Below are 16,949 nucleotides of genomic sequence, written 5' to 3' on the forward strand. Positions count from 1 at the left end.
CAGTTGCCATACCTTTCTTTTATGTCTCTTTGAGCCATTTCTCCTTCGGCGACTCATAATCTTAATGCTGTAGAGTGCTCCTAGGATAAAGAGGGCTCCAGCTATTCCAACTCCTACAGGAACCAGCATCCCAGACATGTATCCTGCCTACATGGAAAAGAAAGAAGCAGAGCAGCACTCACAAGACCATCCTTTTGGAGCTGTTTTTCATCAGTCTAGGACTGCTTTCATTACAGTTTATTCTATTTAAGTCCCTATCACCTGTCTGCATAGGATGAGCCCTGTTGCAGAACTGCTAAACCCAACCAGCTCACACTCCAGGCCCAAGCTGGTAACCACCATAGCTCACTCACTGTCAGTTTTTACTACAGATGCTTCCTTGTGATAGCTGAGACACTGCAGCACTTATCCACCTTTAGGACAGGAAACAATTTTGGTGCAGAGTTGCAAGTGCTGGGATGAAGCGCCTGCTAATACAGGTGCACTTGTGAAGGAAAATCTCAACTGCCAAAAGCAGGCAATCTTGAGCCAAAACAAAGACCCATGATCCCCCAAACAGCTCCACTACAACCTGTGTAAAGTCGGCTGAGTGCTTCTCTGAGCTCCCCAGGTACCACCAGCATAAATCAAGGCACAAGCGTATGTCTGGTCATGTTCAGTAGAGCTCAACCCAGAGACCTGAAAGATGCTCTTATGCATTTCTGCATAGATCTGGACTAGCACCATGGCACCAAGCGTTGCAGTGACATGTGCCTCAGCACCCTGCTGCCCACAGCCCCCTGCACCACAGCTCTAGGGTGACAGAAGCAGGCAGAAAAACCAGTGTGTAAGAGCCACCAGGCAAGACAGCAGGCATCAGCCAGGGAGCAGGCAGAATGGGCGAGGAGGTGTTCTCAGGGAATGGCTGTTCTGTGAAGCAGGGATACTAACCTCCATCATCGGAGGTGGACAGGAAACAGACCCAGCATCCTCCTGGCCAGCTATGACTGCTGGAGTGTGTCCTACTATGGCCAGACTGCTAATAGACCTTCAGTAAAGGCATACACAGCTCCTATGCTTCCAACAGACATGTTCTTATGGCAAAGTGCTCGAGGACACTAATGTCGTATCTCAGCATGGCAATGGCAGAAGCTGCTCCCAGCACCCACAGCTGGCTCTCTGAAGGAACTAAAACGTAAAGGCAGGCTGCGCTCACTTTTCAGAGAGAAGCAGCAGTTTGCCCTCCCCCTGCCTAGCCCAGCCTGAGCCTCCTCAGCTTCATCCTCAAAATCTTTGAAAGAAATGCTTTTGCTTTGTATGGGAAGGGGTCACTTGCATGAGCAGGACAGTGACACAAAGGGAGAGCACACACACCTTCAGCTGGCCTTACGGGAAGCACAGGAAATGTAAATCAGCTCCAATTCAGTTTCTGTGATCCTTACATTTGCATTGCCCATTAAAAAAATACATAGATAGCATGACTAATTTAAAATTGCACATTTAAACATTCAAAATCCTTTGGAAAATATTCCCAACTGCTTGTTAGTGTATATTTTACTGTTTTAAATGAAAATTAACTGAAGTCTTAAAGTGCCAGACTGCTTCAGCATCCTCACCTAATTCAGGCTGGGGGTCTAAATGGAGTAAGGGAGGCAGGCAATGGCTTGCTCCCTTATTAGCACTGCCTTTGTTCACACTGCAGCAACAGAGTCCTCTGCTGTGGCACTACAGCTTTACTCTTCACCCTCTACACCCCTCAAAATAGATTTTACACCTACCCAGGGACACATCACCAATCAGATGACTATCAGACAGCTCTTAGGAAGCCTCAGTCCATTGCTTACAACCACTTATCTTCATCTGCATTCCCAAACTGCAACACAGCTTAACAATATTTGCTTACACCGTAATTGCTTTTCTCCACAATCCTTTGAGTGTGTGTGTGGGAAAAGCTATTCAGTGCATGCTGCCTTGGCTTTGTACGCTTACTTGGACAATGAAAATAACTGCTTTCATCTAGAGCAGATACAATGCTAACAAGGGCTGTTTTGCTCTCCCCAGTCCCTCCAGTTCCTACTTAGAGCTTTAAATAGTAACACCTTTGTGTGTGGGTCCTAAGGCTTGAAGCATCCTGAGGTGCACTGTGCACGTTTCCTGAGCACCCTCCCAGAAAAAACAGCCCTGATCAGCACAAGTGCTTGGAGGGGGCTGCATGCCTGCACCCCAGTTCCTGAAAAAGAAGGTTAGTGACAACACAGCTAAAAGACTGTATCTCTGCGAGGCAATTAAGGTGCCTTAATTGGGTGACCTAATTACTGCAGCCCTGGTTTTTCTATTTCTGGAACTTTGCTGCTGGCACAGGCAGTGAGGGGAAATTAGAAATGGCTTTTTAATTGCTGCCCTGTTGAATTTCTAGATCAGAAATCACTAGTTTTAGTATGATGAACTTCCTAGAATGCCTGTGAGCCTTTTTCCTGCCTGGCCAGCCCATGCCCTTTGACAGGCTTCCCCTAACACCCAAACCAATGATTTATACCCCAAAAGCCTGCAACACGAAGCAGATCCAGGACGTTTTCTCCAAGCCAGAACACACAGTGGAACACAGCAGCCCAACTCATGAGGGCTTCTGCATTTGCTTCATAGAAAACCCAATTTCAGAGGCAGCTCTGAAGCCACGCTTTTACCCCTTATCCATGGGGAAGATGCAACTTCTTTGCAGATCCTTGGGATGCTTTCAATACACTCAATCCACAACCTTCCTGGGTCTCCTGGACTTTGAAATAACAACAACAGAGGACTTCAGAGAAACCTCATGTCCATTATTTGGCATACAAAATGCAACATTTGAATAGTGATTGCAGACCAGACATAAATCTGTTGCTGACCTGTGCTTCTGGTCCCTCACTCCCCACACCCTTCCCTCTCCCAGCAGGGCAGCCCTGATGAGGACTCATCTCTCAGGGATGGGGCCATCACAGGCAAGGATATTCTTCTGGATGGAGGGACCATTTATCTATGTAAAATAGACAGAGCTCTATATTACAATAGACCCAAGGCCAACAGCAAATAAAAGGGGCATGTATGACTGGTACTGATGAACTCCACAGGAAGAGGAGGAAATGGGGTGAGCAGGCTTATTTGCAAGTGATTTCCTACACCTTCATTTGGCTGTGGGGGAGGGAGTGGGTTTTTGTTGGACTTTTTAAGGGAAAATGTGAGCAAAGTGAAAGATCTGCCCCCACACATGTGCTATTCCCCAGAGAAGGGAGATGGCTCAGAACCAAGTCTCTCTTTTAAGTGGACACTAGCAGAGTCTCAGTTACACCAATGCTTGTGCTGGGCAATGCCACATCTATCTGCTCTACAGAGCAGTTCTGTTGGAGACACACACACCGCTGTGACAAGGAAGGACAGAGGTAGCCAACAAGGTGCAAGAGGAAAGAAGTGAAAGCTAAAGCTTCAGTGAGAAGGTACCTGATGCCCCTGAGCTTGTGTTGTGCTGTCTGGGGTAGGTCTGGCATGAGCAGGTGACACATGCATGCCACATTTACCAGTCTTGGTGTGTGCTTTTTACCTTCATTGGGAAAACCATTCTCTGTTCTTTCAGCATTCGCTGTGGCTGAATCCCAGGCCAAGGTGCTCTCTTATGAGCATAGACTGTACTAGACATGCCTCCTTCCTACTGTAGGCAGAAAAGCAACTCAACAAGGGCTGGGCAGCAACTCACTTTAAACCCTTCCATTCCCAGTCCTGGAAAACAGATATGCAGACTCCATCTCTCTGTTCAGACTTCATTGTAAGGTGCTGCTGAACTTTGGTGGGGATCATGAGGGAAGGCTGCATACACCAGATTACAATCTGATTAGAATTTAGAGATATATTTTCAGGGGCTGGATTTTCCTATTGAGTCGTTATTCCTCATGGTGTTTTTTTCACCTATTGAATCTGATCACGTTCAAAAGTTTCCAAGCTCTTTGAGTCACAAAGTATTCTTGTTTTAAAACACTACTGCCACCTCATTTCTGTCTTCATGGCTTTGTCATCAACACAAGATTTGGAAGGCTTCACAACCTTTTAATAATGTTATTATTTGTTCTAGGGCAGCAGAGCCTGTGGCTGGCACAACTCCTGATTCCATGCACCACCACTCTGTAACACCAGCAAGAAAAGACTGTGTTATTTTTTCAGTCTTCCTGTGCTTGCTCTTTTTCCTTCCAGGAATTTGCAGCTCTTGCACATGGAGGTAGTACAGGTCTTGTCCAGAGCTGGTGATGTGGCACACAGCCTCTCACCAGCGAGGATCAGCAGATCCTCTTCATTTGGATCCACCACAAAGCTTAGGACTTAGAGAAAAGGGGTAGAGATAAGTTAGAGGGCAATTAAGAAAGTAACTCTGGTAGTCTGAAAAGAAGGGCTAATGCAGAGAAGTCTATCAAATATCCCTGTTCCTCCTTCTGCTCTTAGTTACTACTCATCAGGGATGTACTGTGGATATACACCACTATATACACCACCAGCATCTGGTTCATTTGCCTTCCAGAGAAAAATTTAAGCCCTTTCTCAATTGTCTTTGTAAAGATAAAGAACTGCACTGACAAGAATTTATTTATTCCTGCAAGTAAACATGCTTTTGCTTTTAAAGTAATTGAAACTCTGAGCCTCCTACCTTATCTTTCAGCTTCTCCATCCAGCTTCTCACTGAAAAATAAGACAAAGAAGCTGTAATCATGTTACTTATATTAATTAGTAACAAATGATAATAATAGTATTAAAATAGACACTAATTAACTTGACAAGCTGATAACACTTTAGATTTCCTCTCTTCTCATTCATGAAAAGAGCAAATGCAGAAAATCAACAGAGAAATTCTTCAAGGGAATTGGCAGTCAGGAAGCTCGCTTTTGCCTGTGCAATTCACATCTTCAAAGGGATTAAAAAAGAATGATGAAGAAAGTATTTCAGGTTGTGGGGTTTTAACCAGCAGCTCTCTTACACACACCGGGATGTACGACAAGGAGAAAACCTTAAAGCTTGGCTATTCCCTTCCACTGGCCTCCTCCACATAGATATTATCCCCTTTATGAGGCATAGCCTGTAGTGATGCCTAAAAAAGTATTATTCCCTGTCTTTTATTCCCCTGTTTTTCTGGAAGCAGCCCACTGCCTGAGAAGTCACCAGAAGACCGGGATAGCACTGGAGGTGCTAAATTACTAAACCAAGTAAATTCACACTGCTATCACAGAGACTTTAATTTCCTAACACTTAATATAAGCCCCATGAAATATGATACCCAAGAATTAGAAGTCTTTAATGGCATGTACTTTGGAATTAAATATTCAGCTGATCTCAAAGAACTGCAAGTGCTTAGCATCAGGTACGCGACTCATGAACTCCACAGGTGACTAGATTTGTCTCTACCACACCGAAGACAAAATGCTCAGCCTTTGAGAGATCTGCTGGTATTTTAACAAATTCCTGCTCATGAGTAAGAGACAAGCAAACAGTTAAATATCAGGGCTTTTTTCAGGGTTTGGCAGCTGTGTTTTAAGCCTTGGTCAAGGACCCCCATTTCTCCAGGATCACAAGGGGACTTCTAGACACACCAGTGTCCTTCTGAGGGACATTTTTCCTAGGACACATTAGATCCCAAATGTAACACACTGTTTACAGAGTGAGACCCGAAGTCTGCTTTCTTATAGAAGGTCCATTCAAAGCTTGCATTAGCAATATTAGAGTCTGCACATGCACATACCTGACTCAGGGTAACCGTCCTTCTGAAATCAGAGCCTTACTCTGAGGGTGCGGCAGTAGGGCAATCTGTAAATGGTGGTTTTATGTCTCAGATACAATACAGAGAACCACAGCATCTAGGAAGTAGCAAGACCCAGCCCAGAATTCAGCATCACTGAATTAAACTCTAACAAGTTCAAAGTGATTTGAACGCTCCCTTCTTAACTATTAGTAACATAACAATTTCCAAGCAGAAGGACCCCAAATTGTCTTAGAGGTGGAAGTGTGAAACAAGCATGGATGCATACACACAAATCCATTTATTTCTGACATGTAGCTAAGAAAAAAAAAATAAGAAAAAAAAAAAGAGTTATCTAGAAGACAGACACCTACAGCACTAGGAAAAGACAAGAGGTCTACTTTTATCAACTCTTCCCACCATCCTGATGCGCATGGACTAAGCCGTAGTAAATTCAATTTACAAAGGGCCATGATCAGCATCCTCTGCGAGTTCAAGCCTGTTTGCCTTGAATATCACTCCAGTGGAATACCAGAGAGCAAGAAAATGCATGGATACCCTAGGCTAGGTTTCTCAGCTAGGTTTCTACGTGTAACACTACAAAAAACACTGGATGTAAGTTTCACTTGGACTTTCAAGGAGAGACCCTATGCTGCTTACCTGTTGACAGGCATGACAGAGACCAAATACCAGGAATATTCTGCTTAAAAATACAAATACTGCAAATCAAAGGAATTAATCCCAAATTCTCGCCAAAGAACCTGCTCATGAGTCCATGTTCAATGTTTCTATTGTGTCCAGGCTGCCAGGAGGAGTGGTGACAGTGACTCACAGTCACACAGTAACAGCACAGCTTCAAAACCATAATGCACATTTTGAAGCTTCGGACTGATGCCCTCCATGGACATCCAGACAGCTACAGGTGTCCAACTGGCCCTGACTCAAGCTAAGCACAAAGCCTGTTTTTAAATGTCTTTCTCAATAATTATATTGGATTGATGATCTTGTCCACAGTTGACCCACTTTCTTGTCACTGAACATCAGTGCCTCTAAAGCAGCAGTTAACTCTGGAGTATTTCTGTCAAGTCAGAGGCAGGGCCTGATCTAATAATAGTCTACTACCTATTTTCAACAAACACAAATTCTGGCTTCATTCCTGTCTGCTCCACAAAACAACAGCAGCATGTTTGTTGGGACCCACAGACTCTATAGGACAAATCTTTATTTGCTATTTATACAATTGCCTGTTATTAAAACCAACTTTGTTTTCAGCCATGTAGAGCATGTTGGATGCTTTCATGAATCAACCCAAGCCACAGGAAAACACCACAATGCGATTTCTCCCAGACTGGGTGCCTCTCTGACAGATGCTTGTGACAGCCTCTGCCCTTTGCTAGAGGAAAAGAATGGCCCCAAATTCGTGAGGTTAAGGCACCAGGAGGTCAAAAACCTGGCTGACCCTTCACTAATGCACAAAACTGGTTTAACACTTTCGAGGAAATGACAACCCAATGTGTCATTAAAACCAAGCACTTACTACTTCAATTATTTATCTATATGCACACATGAAGAGGTGTGGGTAGGAGATGAGGCACTTTTTCAAGTTAGAATTGATAACTGTGCAAAATGGCTACCATCAATTAATTCTGGACTTCAGACTCTAATTATGCATCATTATCTATAATTAATATTCTGAATGTGGTCTTGGAAGAGGAACATTGTGGATGGCACTTTCTCGTGAAAATGCAACACTCTCCACAATACCAGGTGACTTGCAATGAGGCCAAGCAAATAATTAGTAACAAATACTCTAGTCCATTTATTTTTCATCATCCCCCTTTTTTCCTTCCCTCATCACAGAATGTCCTGAGCAAATAACAACAGTCTCTGGGTGAGAAATTACTAACAGGTGTCTGCAGTGTTGGCTCATACTCCATGGCATTTTAAGGACAGCAACTCATCCAAACTCTCTGCCGTGGCTTGATTTTCATCCTTTGGTTTCATGGGAAGCTAAATTAAATAGGTGTGGAGCACTTACAAAAATTACATATAATCTGACATTTCCTCAGGGATTTATATAATGTCTGCATCTCAGCAAATTAATTTTAAATAACATATAGCTTAAGATTAAGCAGGTCAGGAGCACAGAGAAGGAGCGTGGTTGTCTGGCATTGGCATCAGAACAAGCCCAGGATGAATTCAGGCAGTTAGAGATCCACTGTGTGTTTTTAGTCATTTTTATCCAGCCTTCCCCTTCAAAACATGCAGCCAGCTGTTAAGAAACTACAGTGCCAACTAAAGATCTAAAGAAGCTAGACTAATTCGCAGACATATGCAACAGCCTGCAGTGCCTGCCTAGCTCTTTGGAGGAACTGGCTCAAAGGGACAGTCAAAAACCCTCAAAGGCAAAACCCTTCTGAAAGTTCAGATTTTGGCAGATGCAGGCTGAGGGCTCAGAAGAAGGACAATAGGTGATGTTTGAGCATCTGTGGTATGCAGCACTTGATAGCCCAACATCTCCTTTCATCAGTGAACTGTTCAATGCATTATATTCAAAAACCCTCTCCTTCCCACTGTGTCCTATAGCTTTACATATCCTATAAAAATAGATTCAGCCAGCTTACCCAAGCTGTTAATTTGTTTTTTGAAGGGCTCCTCTTTACAAAGGGAGTGATCAGATATAATTTACAAAGGAGAATCAAAGCAGAAGGAGTTTGGAAGCTGCCTCCAAGTTCAGCTGGAAAGATCCTCTAACAATGAAGCATTTGCATGATTTGCATCAGGGGAGATTCAGTATTTGTCACTTCTGACCAAAGAAAGTGAAATTAAGGTAGCACAACAGACTCTATGCACTGCACATCTAAACTAGTCTGCCACTTTCCTTCTAGGGAAGCATCTGATCTCTTGGTGTTTGGCTCAGGGATCTCACAGCACCCTCAGCTTATAGCCCTGCAAAGTCTCTCTACAGAGGAAAGGAGGATATTAACTGAGGGCAAAGATCTGGAAAAAGCTCACAAAATATTTACTACACAGTAACTCCAATGGCTACTGTGCACCCCCACCATGGAAAAAAGTGAGTCCACATGTACCACTACTAGAATCATAAAATATAGAATACCTTGAGTTGGAAGAGACCCATAAGGATCATCAACTCCAACTCGTCGTCCCCTTCCCTGAACCCTTATCGGTGGCTTTCACTCATGACCTCACTTCTTGTTGCTGTTCCAAGGACAGTCCATCTTTAAGTAAGTACTTTTTTACTAGTCAGGTCTCTTGCACTCCCTGTGTTCTGGAAGCTGCAGGGTACTGGGTTCCAGAGCCAGCCTCTGCCTTAAGCCTCACTGTAACATAACACCAAATCTCTCACCAAAGGCTTTTCCCTGCTTCCCTTGCCACCCTCCTCTGAAATCAGGAGCACAAGTCCTCTGGGCTTCATGCTTTGCCAACTTTTAGTAATCCTAATTGCCTAATTATCTACTGCAATGCAGTGATAAAGCTGCTTAATAATTCTGTTCACTTCTCATTCATTCTCTCCCTTCCCAGATAAGAAAATGCAAAGACCTTCTGGTGGAGATTTCAATCAATAATTCATGCCCTTCTGCTGGAAGTTCTGTCTTCCCCTTCCCCTCTTAGATGTTCTGCTTCTTTATCTTGGCACTTCAGTTTCATCTTATCAGCTTGTTTTAATCATACTCTTTTTTAATCATCATCTAAAGCAATTCTAGTTTTCTATAGCAAAACCAGCACATTGTCCCTCTGCTTGTGCACTGTATTTTCAAATTCAGCATTTATACCTTCATTCCATTGATACTGATGAAGGTACGTCTAGCACCTTCTACTTTAATAATTCACCAACAATCTCCAGACCAGTGGTGAAAATGTGGCACATAAGATCCTATATATTCTCCAAAGTGCAGAAAAAAGGATTGAAGGCTAGTTTTATGGGTAAGAATTAACCTGGAGCCCAGGTAACCTGACCCAACCATTACATCTGCATACCGTTAAATACAATAGGCTGAGAGAGTTGCCCCAAGCTTCATTCTGAGAAATCAGAAAACATCAGTCAACCCAATACACTCAGGACATAAAGAGATTTTGCTCTAACAGCTACTGTTATTTGCTTTTATGTCCGTCTGAAGTCACAGCATCCCTATCCCAGGAACAGAGAAGCTATTTAGGGACAAGGTCCCTGCTACAAGCAATCTATAGATGCAGGAGGCAAAGGTGGATGGAGCCAAGGAGCAAAGAGACTAGCCTTTTGAGCAGTGGAAATGCCTGATGCAGATGCTGGGCTTATTCTGCCTTCCTCCAGCCACAACAAGGTCTTTATCCTACCCTTAGCTGTGGGAGTTTTAAGGCAAGAAAAAGCTGGTTTGGCATATTTGCAAGAGTGCGGATGTCGTGGTTTAACCCCAGCCAGACAGCTTGTTCACTCGCTCCCCCCCTTTCTTGCCCTCCCCCTACTCCTGGAGGGATGGAGAGGAGAATCGGAAAGAATGCAACTCCCACGGGTTGAGATAAGAATAGTTTAGTAACTAAGGTATAACACAAATCACTACTGCTACCACCAATAATAGTAATGATAAAGGAAATAACAAGGGAAGAGAATACACCACCTCATCACCAGGCGACTGATAACTCCCCCCCCAGCCCAACCCAGCACCAACCGATACCTCCTCCAACCCTGCAGTCCACCTAGCCCTTCCGGGTAACTCCCAGTTACACCCTGGGCATGACGTGCTGTGGTATGGAATACCTCTTTGGTCAGTTTGGGTCAGGTGTCCTGTCTCTGCTTCCTCCCGGCTTCCCTTCCTCCCTGGAAGAGCATAAGGCTCACAAAGTTCTTGGCCAAACCAAAACATCATTGTTATCAGCTCTGTTCCCAGGCCGAAAGTCAAAACACAGCACTGCACCAGCTACCAAGAAGGAGAAAAATGACTGCTACTGCTAAACCCAGGAGAGTGGAAATTGCAAATATTGAGGAAGGAGGCTTTGTGTAGGTGACGGTACAGTGAAACATAACTGCACCTTGCAACTGACGTAGCTCAGCACAGCTTTGCCATCGTCTTTTTCCCTGTGACAAATAGATTCACCTCTTCCATGCCTGCCTGCTACCCTGCTCTTCCCATGCCCCCAGCATGAAATGGCTGGGGTTTGTTGTTGCTTGTTGCTGGAGCTAACATCTGGTGGTAGTCAGGAGGAGTAAACTTCATCCTTCATGTTTAGACCCCACTGCCAGAGCAGCTACCTGTGTATATTTCTGCAGTGAGAAAAGGGCACACCACTGCCCTCTAAAACACTAGAGCAAGCCATTTGCTATAGTTAGTTCTCCTCTTCCCCAATTTACACACACAATTTCCAAGCTGTATTCCTCATTCCAGCAAAGGAGAGATGGTTAACATGTAACAAATAAAGAAGAGATAATTTTTTTACATCAGTCAATATACACCAATCAATCTGCCCTGTTACATTGCAGATTTCATCCCTTCCTCTTGCAGGTGAGACGTTATTTTAAATGACAGTAGTGAGAAAATTTTGCAGAAATGCTCCGTGCTTCATCTGCTCAGGTCTGACAAGTTAATGGCACAAGGCTGCATTGGCTCCTTTTCCTCGAAAACACAATTGCCAATTTAGTTTCTAGCACAAATAATGCAGAAATTGGCATCTGGCTGGAAGGCAGCATATTTTTAATTCCAGAAGAAAACTATACCTACTTGATGGGAATTTTGATGAATACATTTTCCTCTATGCCTAACTCAAGATGACGTGGATGGCCGCATAATCACACAAATGTCAAACTGACAATTACCATTTATGTTTTCAGAGAAAAAAATTTGGTTGGGTAAGCTCTGAATTAACAAAGTGAACTTTAATAGTTACGATACAACTGTTCAGTTTATTAACTGTACTGACAACAACTTTTTCTCTGGCCACCCAACTACAACCGAAGCCTGGCTGCACACTATTGACTACTACAACCTATGCAAATCTCAAGGGAGAAAGAAAGACTGGGAGGACCACTCATCATGCTTACCCAGAAAGCAGAAGCTCCAATGGGTTTCCTAATTCCTTCCCTAGCCTTATCAATCCTTTTGACACTGCCTTCCCCTTGGCATCAGCTCATGCTTCTCCTTTTCCTTTCCCCTTGCGCTTTTTTAAGCTGTTTTCTACTTTGATCAGTGGTGAAAATCTCCATTCAAACTACAATCCCTGGGTTCCCTTGGCTGAGACACAACAGACAGCAAACCCTGTTTTGGGTCTCAAGGCTTCCCAGCCTGCCAGAAGATCTTCATGCTGAATTTCTACTTCAGCTCCTCTCCAAGGGACGCAGCATGCACAAAGCCAGGTAGTGCTTTCACAGCAGTCTTGGGGTCATCTTGTTGCTCTTTGGAGACTTTTTAATCCATTCTCTGGTTTATGGGTGTATGGTTTAATACCACTCACCTGGTCCGTACGGCAAGCAATGAGGGCGCTTGCACAAGTCCATCCCAGTCCAGCATGATTTCAGCTGAGGGAGGGGGACCCACAGAGAGATTTTAGCTGGGAGGCAAAGTAAAACATCTCTATGGCAGAATATTGCAAGAATTCAGAATGCAGGGATTACCTGACGAGATATATTAGTGCCCTGAAAAAAAACCCACTAAAAAAAGCACATGAAGGCTTTCTTTCATAGGACACATAGCTCTTCAATTGCTGCTTTTATGCAGTAGTATTTGGATAGTGCTACATAAACAAATAGCACACAAACATTATCTTAAAAAGCTAAGTAAAGCTGCAAAATCAAGACTTGCGAATAAAGAAATCCGCCATTTCACAAGTTCAGCAGGATACCTCTTCTAATTGCCCATTATTTTTTTCTCAGAGGTCTCCAGCCAAAAAATTATTGATGGCTTATTTTTCCCTTCTCTTCACACACTAGAGCAGATGAATTTCTTTAGCTAAAATTTTCTTTAAAAGTCTGGGGCAATTTCAGTCCAAACAGTTAAGATCTGGTAAAGTTATCAGGAGCTAGAATACGACAGAATAGAAATCCAACAAATTTAATGATTGGTAGGGCTGTCATTGCCAGGCAAGCCACACTCATGCGCAGGTTTACAGGGCAATGTCTTATGAGGGAAGCATTACCCTTCCATCATAAGAGTATTTCAACCTTAATGAGAGATATTTTTAAAAGCTTTAAGGTACACTGAGATCCTTAGCTGGCTGTTTCCTAATTTACAGCAGCTGAGGATGTGGCCCTAGAACATAAATTCTTCCTGTTGTCAGCAGGCTCGGTGTTGTGTTTACAATCTGCCCAAGTCATCTTGGGGATAAGAGAAAATAAAGAGCAATAAATAAAAGCACAGAGCCACTCTGCAGAAGCTGGGAAGATATGACAGCCAATGTCACCAACACCAAGAACCAAGCTGCAGAAATAGTTCAAGGATTTGGAAAAGGCTGAGGTTCTGAATGACTTCTTTGCCTCAGTCTTCACTGGCAAAAACTCTGACCACACCACCCAAGTCTTGGAAAGCAGACACAGGGACTGTGACAGTGAGGACTGTAGGAGAGGATCTGGATCAAGACCATATTAAAAATCTGAACGCACACAAGTCCACGGGTCCTGAAGGAACTGGTGAATGAAGTTGCTAAGCTGCTGGCCATCATATTTGAAAAATCATGGCAGTCAGGTGAAGTTCCCGATGACTGGAAAAAGGGAAATATAACCCCCATTTTCAAGAAGGGGAAAATGGATGACCCAGGGAATTACAGACCAGTCAGTCTCACCTCTGTGCCTGACAAAATCTTGGAGCAGATTCTCCTGGAAGGCATGCTAAGGCACATGAAAAACAACAAGGAGCTTGGTGACAGCCAGCATGGCTTCACTAAGGGGAAATCCTGCCTGACCAATTTGGTGGCCTTCTATGATGGGGCTATGGATGGACAAGGGTAGATCAGTTGATATCATCTACCTGGATTTGTGTAAAGCGTTCGACACTGTCCCACACGACATCCTTGTCTTTAAATTGGAGAGACATCAATTTGATAGTTGGACCACTCAGTGGATAAAGAATTGGCTGGATGGCTTCACACAAGGAGTTGTGGTCAATGGCTCAATGTCTAGTTAGAGACCCGTAACAAGCGGTGTCCCTCAGGGATCTTGTTCAGCATCTTTGTCGCTGACATGGACAGTGGGATTGAGTGCGCCCTCAGCAAGTCTGCCGATGACACCAAGCTGCGTGGTTCGGTTGATACGCTGGAGGGAAGGAATGCCATCCAGAGGGACCTTGACACGCTTGTGAGATGGGCTGATGCCAACCTCATGAAGTTTAACCATGCAAAGTGCAAGGTCCTACACATGGGTCGGAGCAATCCCAGGGATAGATACAGGTTGGGCAGAGAAGAGATTCAGAGCAGCCCTGCGGAGAAGGACTTGGGGGTGTTGGTCAATAAGAAAATGAACATGAGCCGGCTTCAGTATGCTCTCACAGCCCAGAAAGCCAACCATATCCTGGGCTGCATCAAGAGGAGCGTGACCAGCAGGTAGAAGGAGTTGATCCTGCCCCTCTACTCTGCTCTCGTGAGACCTCACTTGGAGTATTGTGTGCACTTCTGGTGTCCTCAACATAAAAAGGACATGGAACTGTTGGAACAAGTCCAGAGGAGGCCACGAGGATGATCAGGGGACTGGAGCACCTCCTGTATGAAGATAGGCTGAGAAAGCTTGGGCTGTTCAGCCTGGAGAAGAGAAGGCTGCATGGAGACCTCATAGCAGCCTTCCAGTATCTGAAGGGGGTGTGTAAGGATGCTGGGGAGGGACTCTTCATTGGGGACTGTAGTGGCAGGACAAGGGGTAATGGGTTAAAACTTAAACAGGGGAAGTTTAGATTGGATATAAGGAGGAAATTGTTTCCTGTTAGGGTGGTGAGGCACTGGAATAGGTTGCCCAGGGAGGTTGTGAATGCTCCATCCCTGGCAGTGCTCAGGGCCAGGTTGGACGAGGCCTTGAGTGACATGGCTTAGCATGAGGTGTCCCTGCCCATGGCAGGGGGGTTGGAACTTGATTATTTTAAGGTCCTTTCCAACCCTAACTATTCTATGACTCTGTGATTAAGCCAATCTTTTAGCTCTTTCTGGCATCAAGTCCATGTGAAATCACTGGTGGTTTTGGCCAAGTATTTTGGCATTTTGGCCAATCCATGCAGGATTTGACCCTGGCTTTTTTGTAGAAAAAGAACATGAAATGGAAATTGGTCCCATGCTACCTTTTAATGCCCATTTTTCAACAAGCCTATTTTCTGCTCCATAACCCAGCACCCATTACCATAATTTGGGAAAGACATGTACATTCTTCCAATATAAAACTAAACGTCAAGGCATTGTGATGGAGGAAGCCAAACAGATGGAGATGTTGCAGAACGCGTCACACACCCCTCTGCTCTAACAGCATCTCTTTTCTGCTGCAAGATAGGAGCAAAACAATAGTCGCTGTTATTCAGCTAAATACCTTCCAAATTTCCAGCTGAAGCCATAAGATATTTCCCTCTACAGAGAGGAGAGGCCATTTCTCTGTACAGGTCTCAAACTATTCGTTCAGCCCTCTTTAAACGCCAGCCACATAGACTTTCCTGTCCTTCTGACAGAGCCTACCTTCTTATCTACTTTAAAGGACCACAGCTAAATTGCAAAATTTCTTTCTGTACTTCAGTTTATGTCTGAAATTAATCAGGTTCACAAGATTCTTGGTTTGCTTTTTTCCTTCTATACAGAGCAAATGTAATTTTCAGATTCATTTTTCCTGGGGACACTGTTTGAAGGATTTGCCTACAGCCGAGGCTGAAATAGGGCACTCTCCAAAATAATGTATTTATTTCAAGTTTTGGCCTTTATTATGGATGGCCAGATGCAGCACTCACCATAAAATGACATAAAGATCAATAAAGTACTAAAAGGTTGGAAATTAAAATAGAGTTGACCTTTAAAGGAAAAAAATATATACTGAACTATGTTTTCAGCAAACATAGTTCAATTATTCTAGTAATTTAACTACAAAGCCCTGAGCATCACTGAAATGGTAGAAATAAAATCTGATTATCTCAGAGACTTATTTTTATACAAATACATAGGAACATGAGCACTGTCCAGTGTTAACTGCAAAGGGAAAATGTACTTGTTTATATTTGTTAACAGAAAAAGTGTGATCCAACATTCCTCCTGCATCACAAACTGAATATCGATTCCCACTGTGATTTGATGCTCTCGTGATGAAACACAAAATAGGGACTTAGGGTTCCTGACACCAGTTAAACAGCCTTGCAATTGGCTTTCTGTATAACCACAGACAAGTAGATTAATCTGTTATTCCATTTGCCACCCTTACCATGGGAATATTAAGGGTATAAAATATAATATTTAGTAGGTTTTTCTGTTGCAAGTTGCTTGTGTCAGAGCTGCTTCCTACATATTTTAATATTTTAATAGCCCCTACTGTAACACCTCCATCTGAATGTGATGTTCTAGAAGCTAACAGAGTACAAATATTAAATCACAGTAAAATGGTCTTACTCAAAAACATGTTCTTTAGGAGGCCATTATCTTAAGTATCAAAGTATCTAGGGTGCTAAGGAAAAACAAATATACTTTCTCTGCTCTCATTAGCATCCACTCAGAATGCATTACCTTTCCTGAAGACAGAACATGCAGAAAAGTTTTTAATGAATGACTGAAGGGAGAAACAAATAGACAAATAACTATAGGACCAAGAAGGGAAGTATTCTGCTGCTCAGAAAGCTGCTCCGAGTATGTATTTGTGACAGAAATTTAACCTGATCTCACTCCTGCTCCAGGAAGAAACATGAAATGTGGGACAACAGACCAGACTCAGCCTTTCGCTATGTGGTGAAACTCCACTAACTTCAGAAGAGATGCACTGCCAGAACACGTGACCTGCCCAGGGCTGTGGTCACCTTATACACCTGTAGTGTCTACTGATATCTTCAGTAACATAAGGAAAACTCAGCATGCGGTCAGGAGAAGCCCAGCTCCAGAGAGGAGGTGATACCCAACTGCTACTCATCAATCTGTGCCTGCCTGGACTTCATAATTGGTGCTGACAAAGAGCCTATGAAAAGATGTTGTTCCATTTAATTCATGTAAGGCCTCACCTAGTATCTGCTAAGGTCAACATGAACCTGACCAAAGACTCAGACACACTATACATTAAGCACAAAATAGTTAATTC

At 43.5% G+C, this 16,949-nt stretch overlaps 1 protein-coding gene across 4 annotated transcripts in view; it reads right to left on the bottom strand.

Moving 5' to 3' along the window:
• The window catches only part of ARMH4 (armadillo like helical domain containing 4), a 65,919-nt gene that overhangs the window by 957 nt on the left and 48,013 nt on the right, over positions 1-16,949 (bottom strand). For all 4 annotated transcript variants that reach the window (XM_061356241.1, XM_061356233.1, XM_061356217.1 and 1 more), the window contains 2 exons: positions 4,646-4,677; positions 13-147 (listed from right to left, as the gene is read on the bottom strand). In XM_061356241.1, coding sequence (XP_061212225.1) covers positions 13-147; positions 4,646-4,677 — 167 coding nt within the window. The remainder of the gene's footprint in view (positions 1-12; positions 148-4,645; positions 4,678-16,949) is intronic.

Source organism: Neopsephotus bourkii, unplaced genomic scaffold (genome assembly GCF_033783945.1).
Source record: "Neopsephotus bourkii isolate Nb327-2 ecotype Australia unplaced genomic scaffold, CSIRO-AGI_Nbou_v1 NB_95, whole genome shotgun sequence".
NCBI lineage: Eukaryota > Metazoa > Chordata > Aves > Psittaciformes > Psittacidae > Neopsephotus > Neopsephotus bourkii.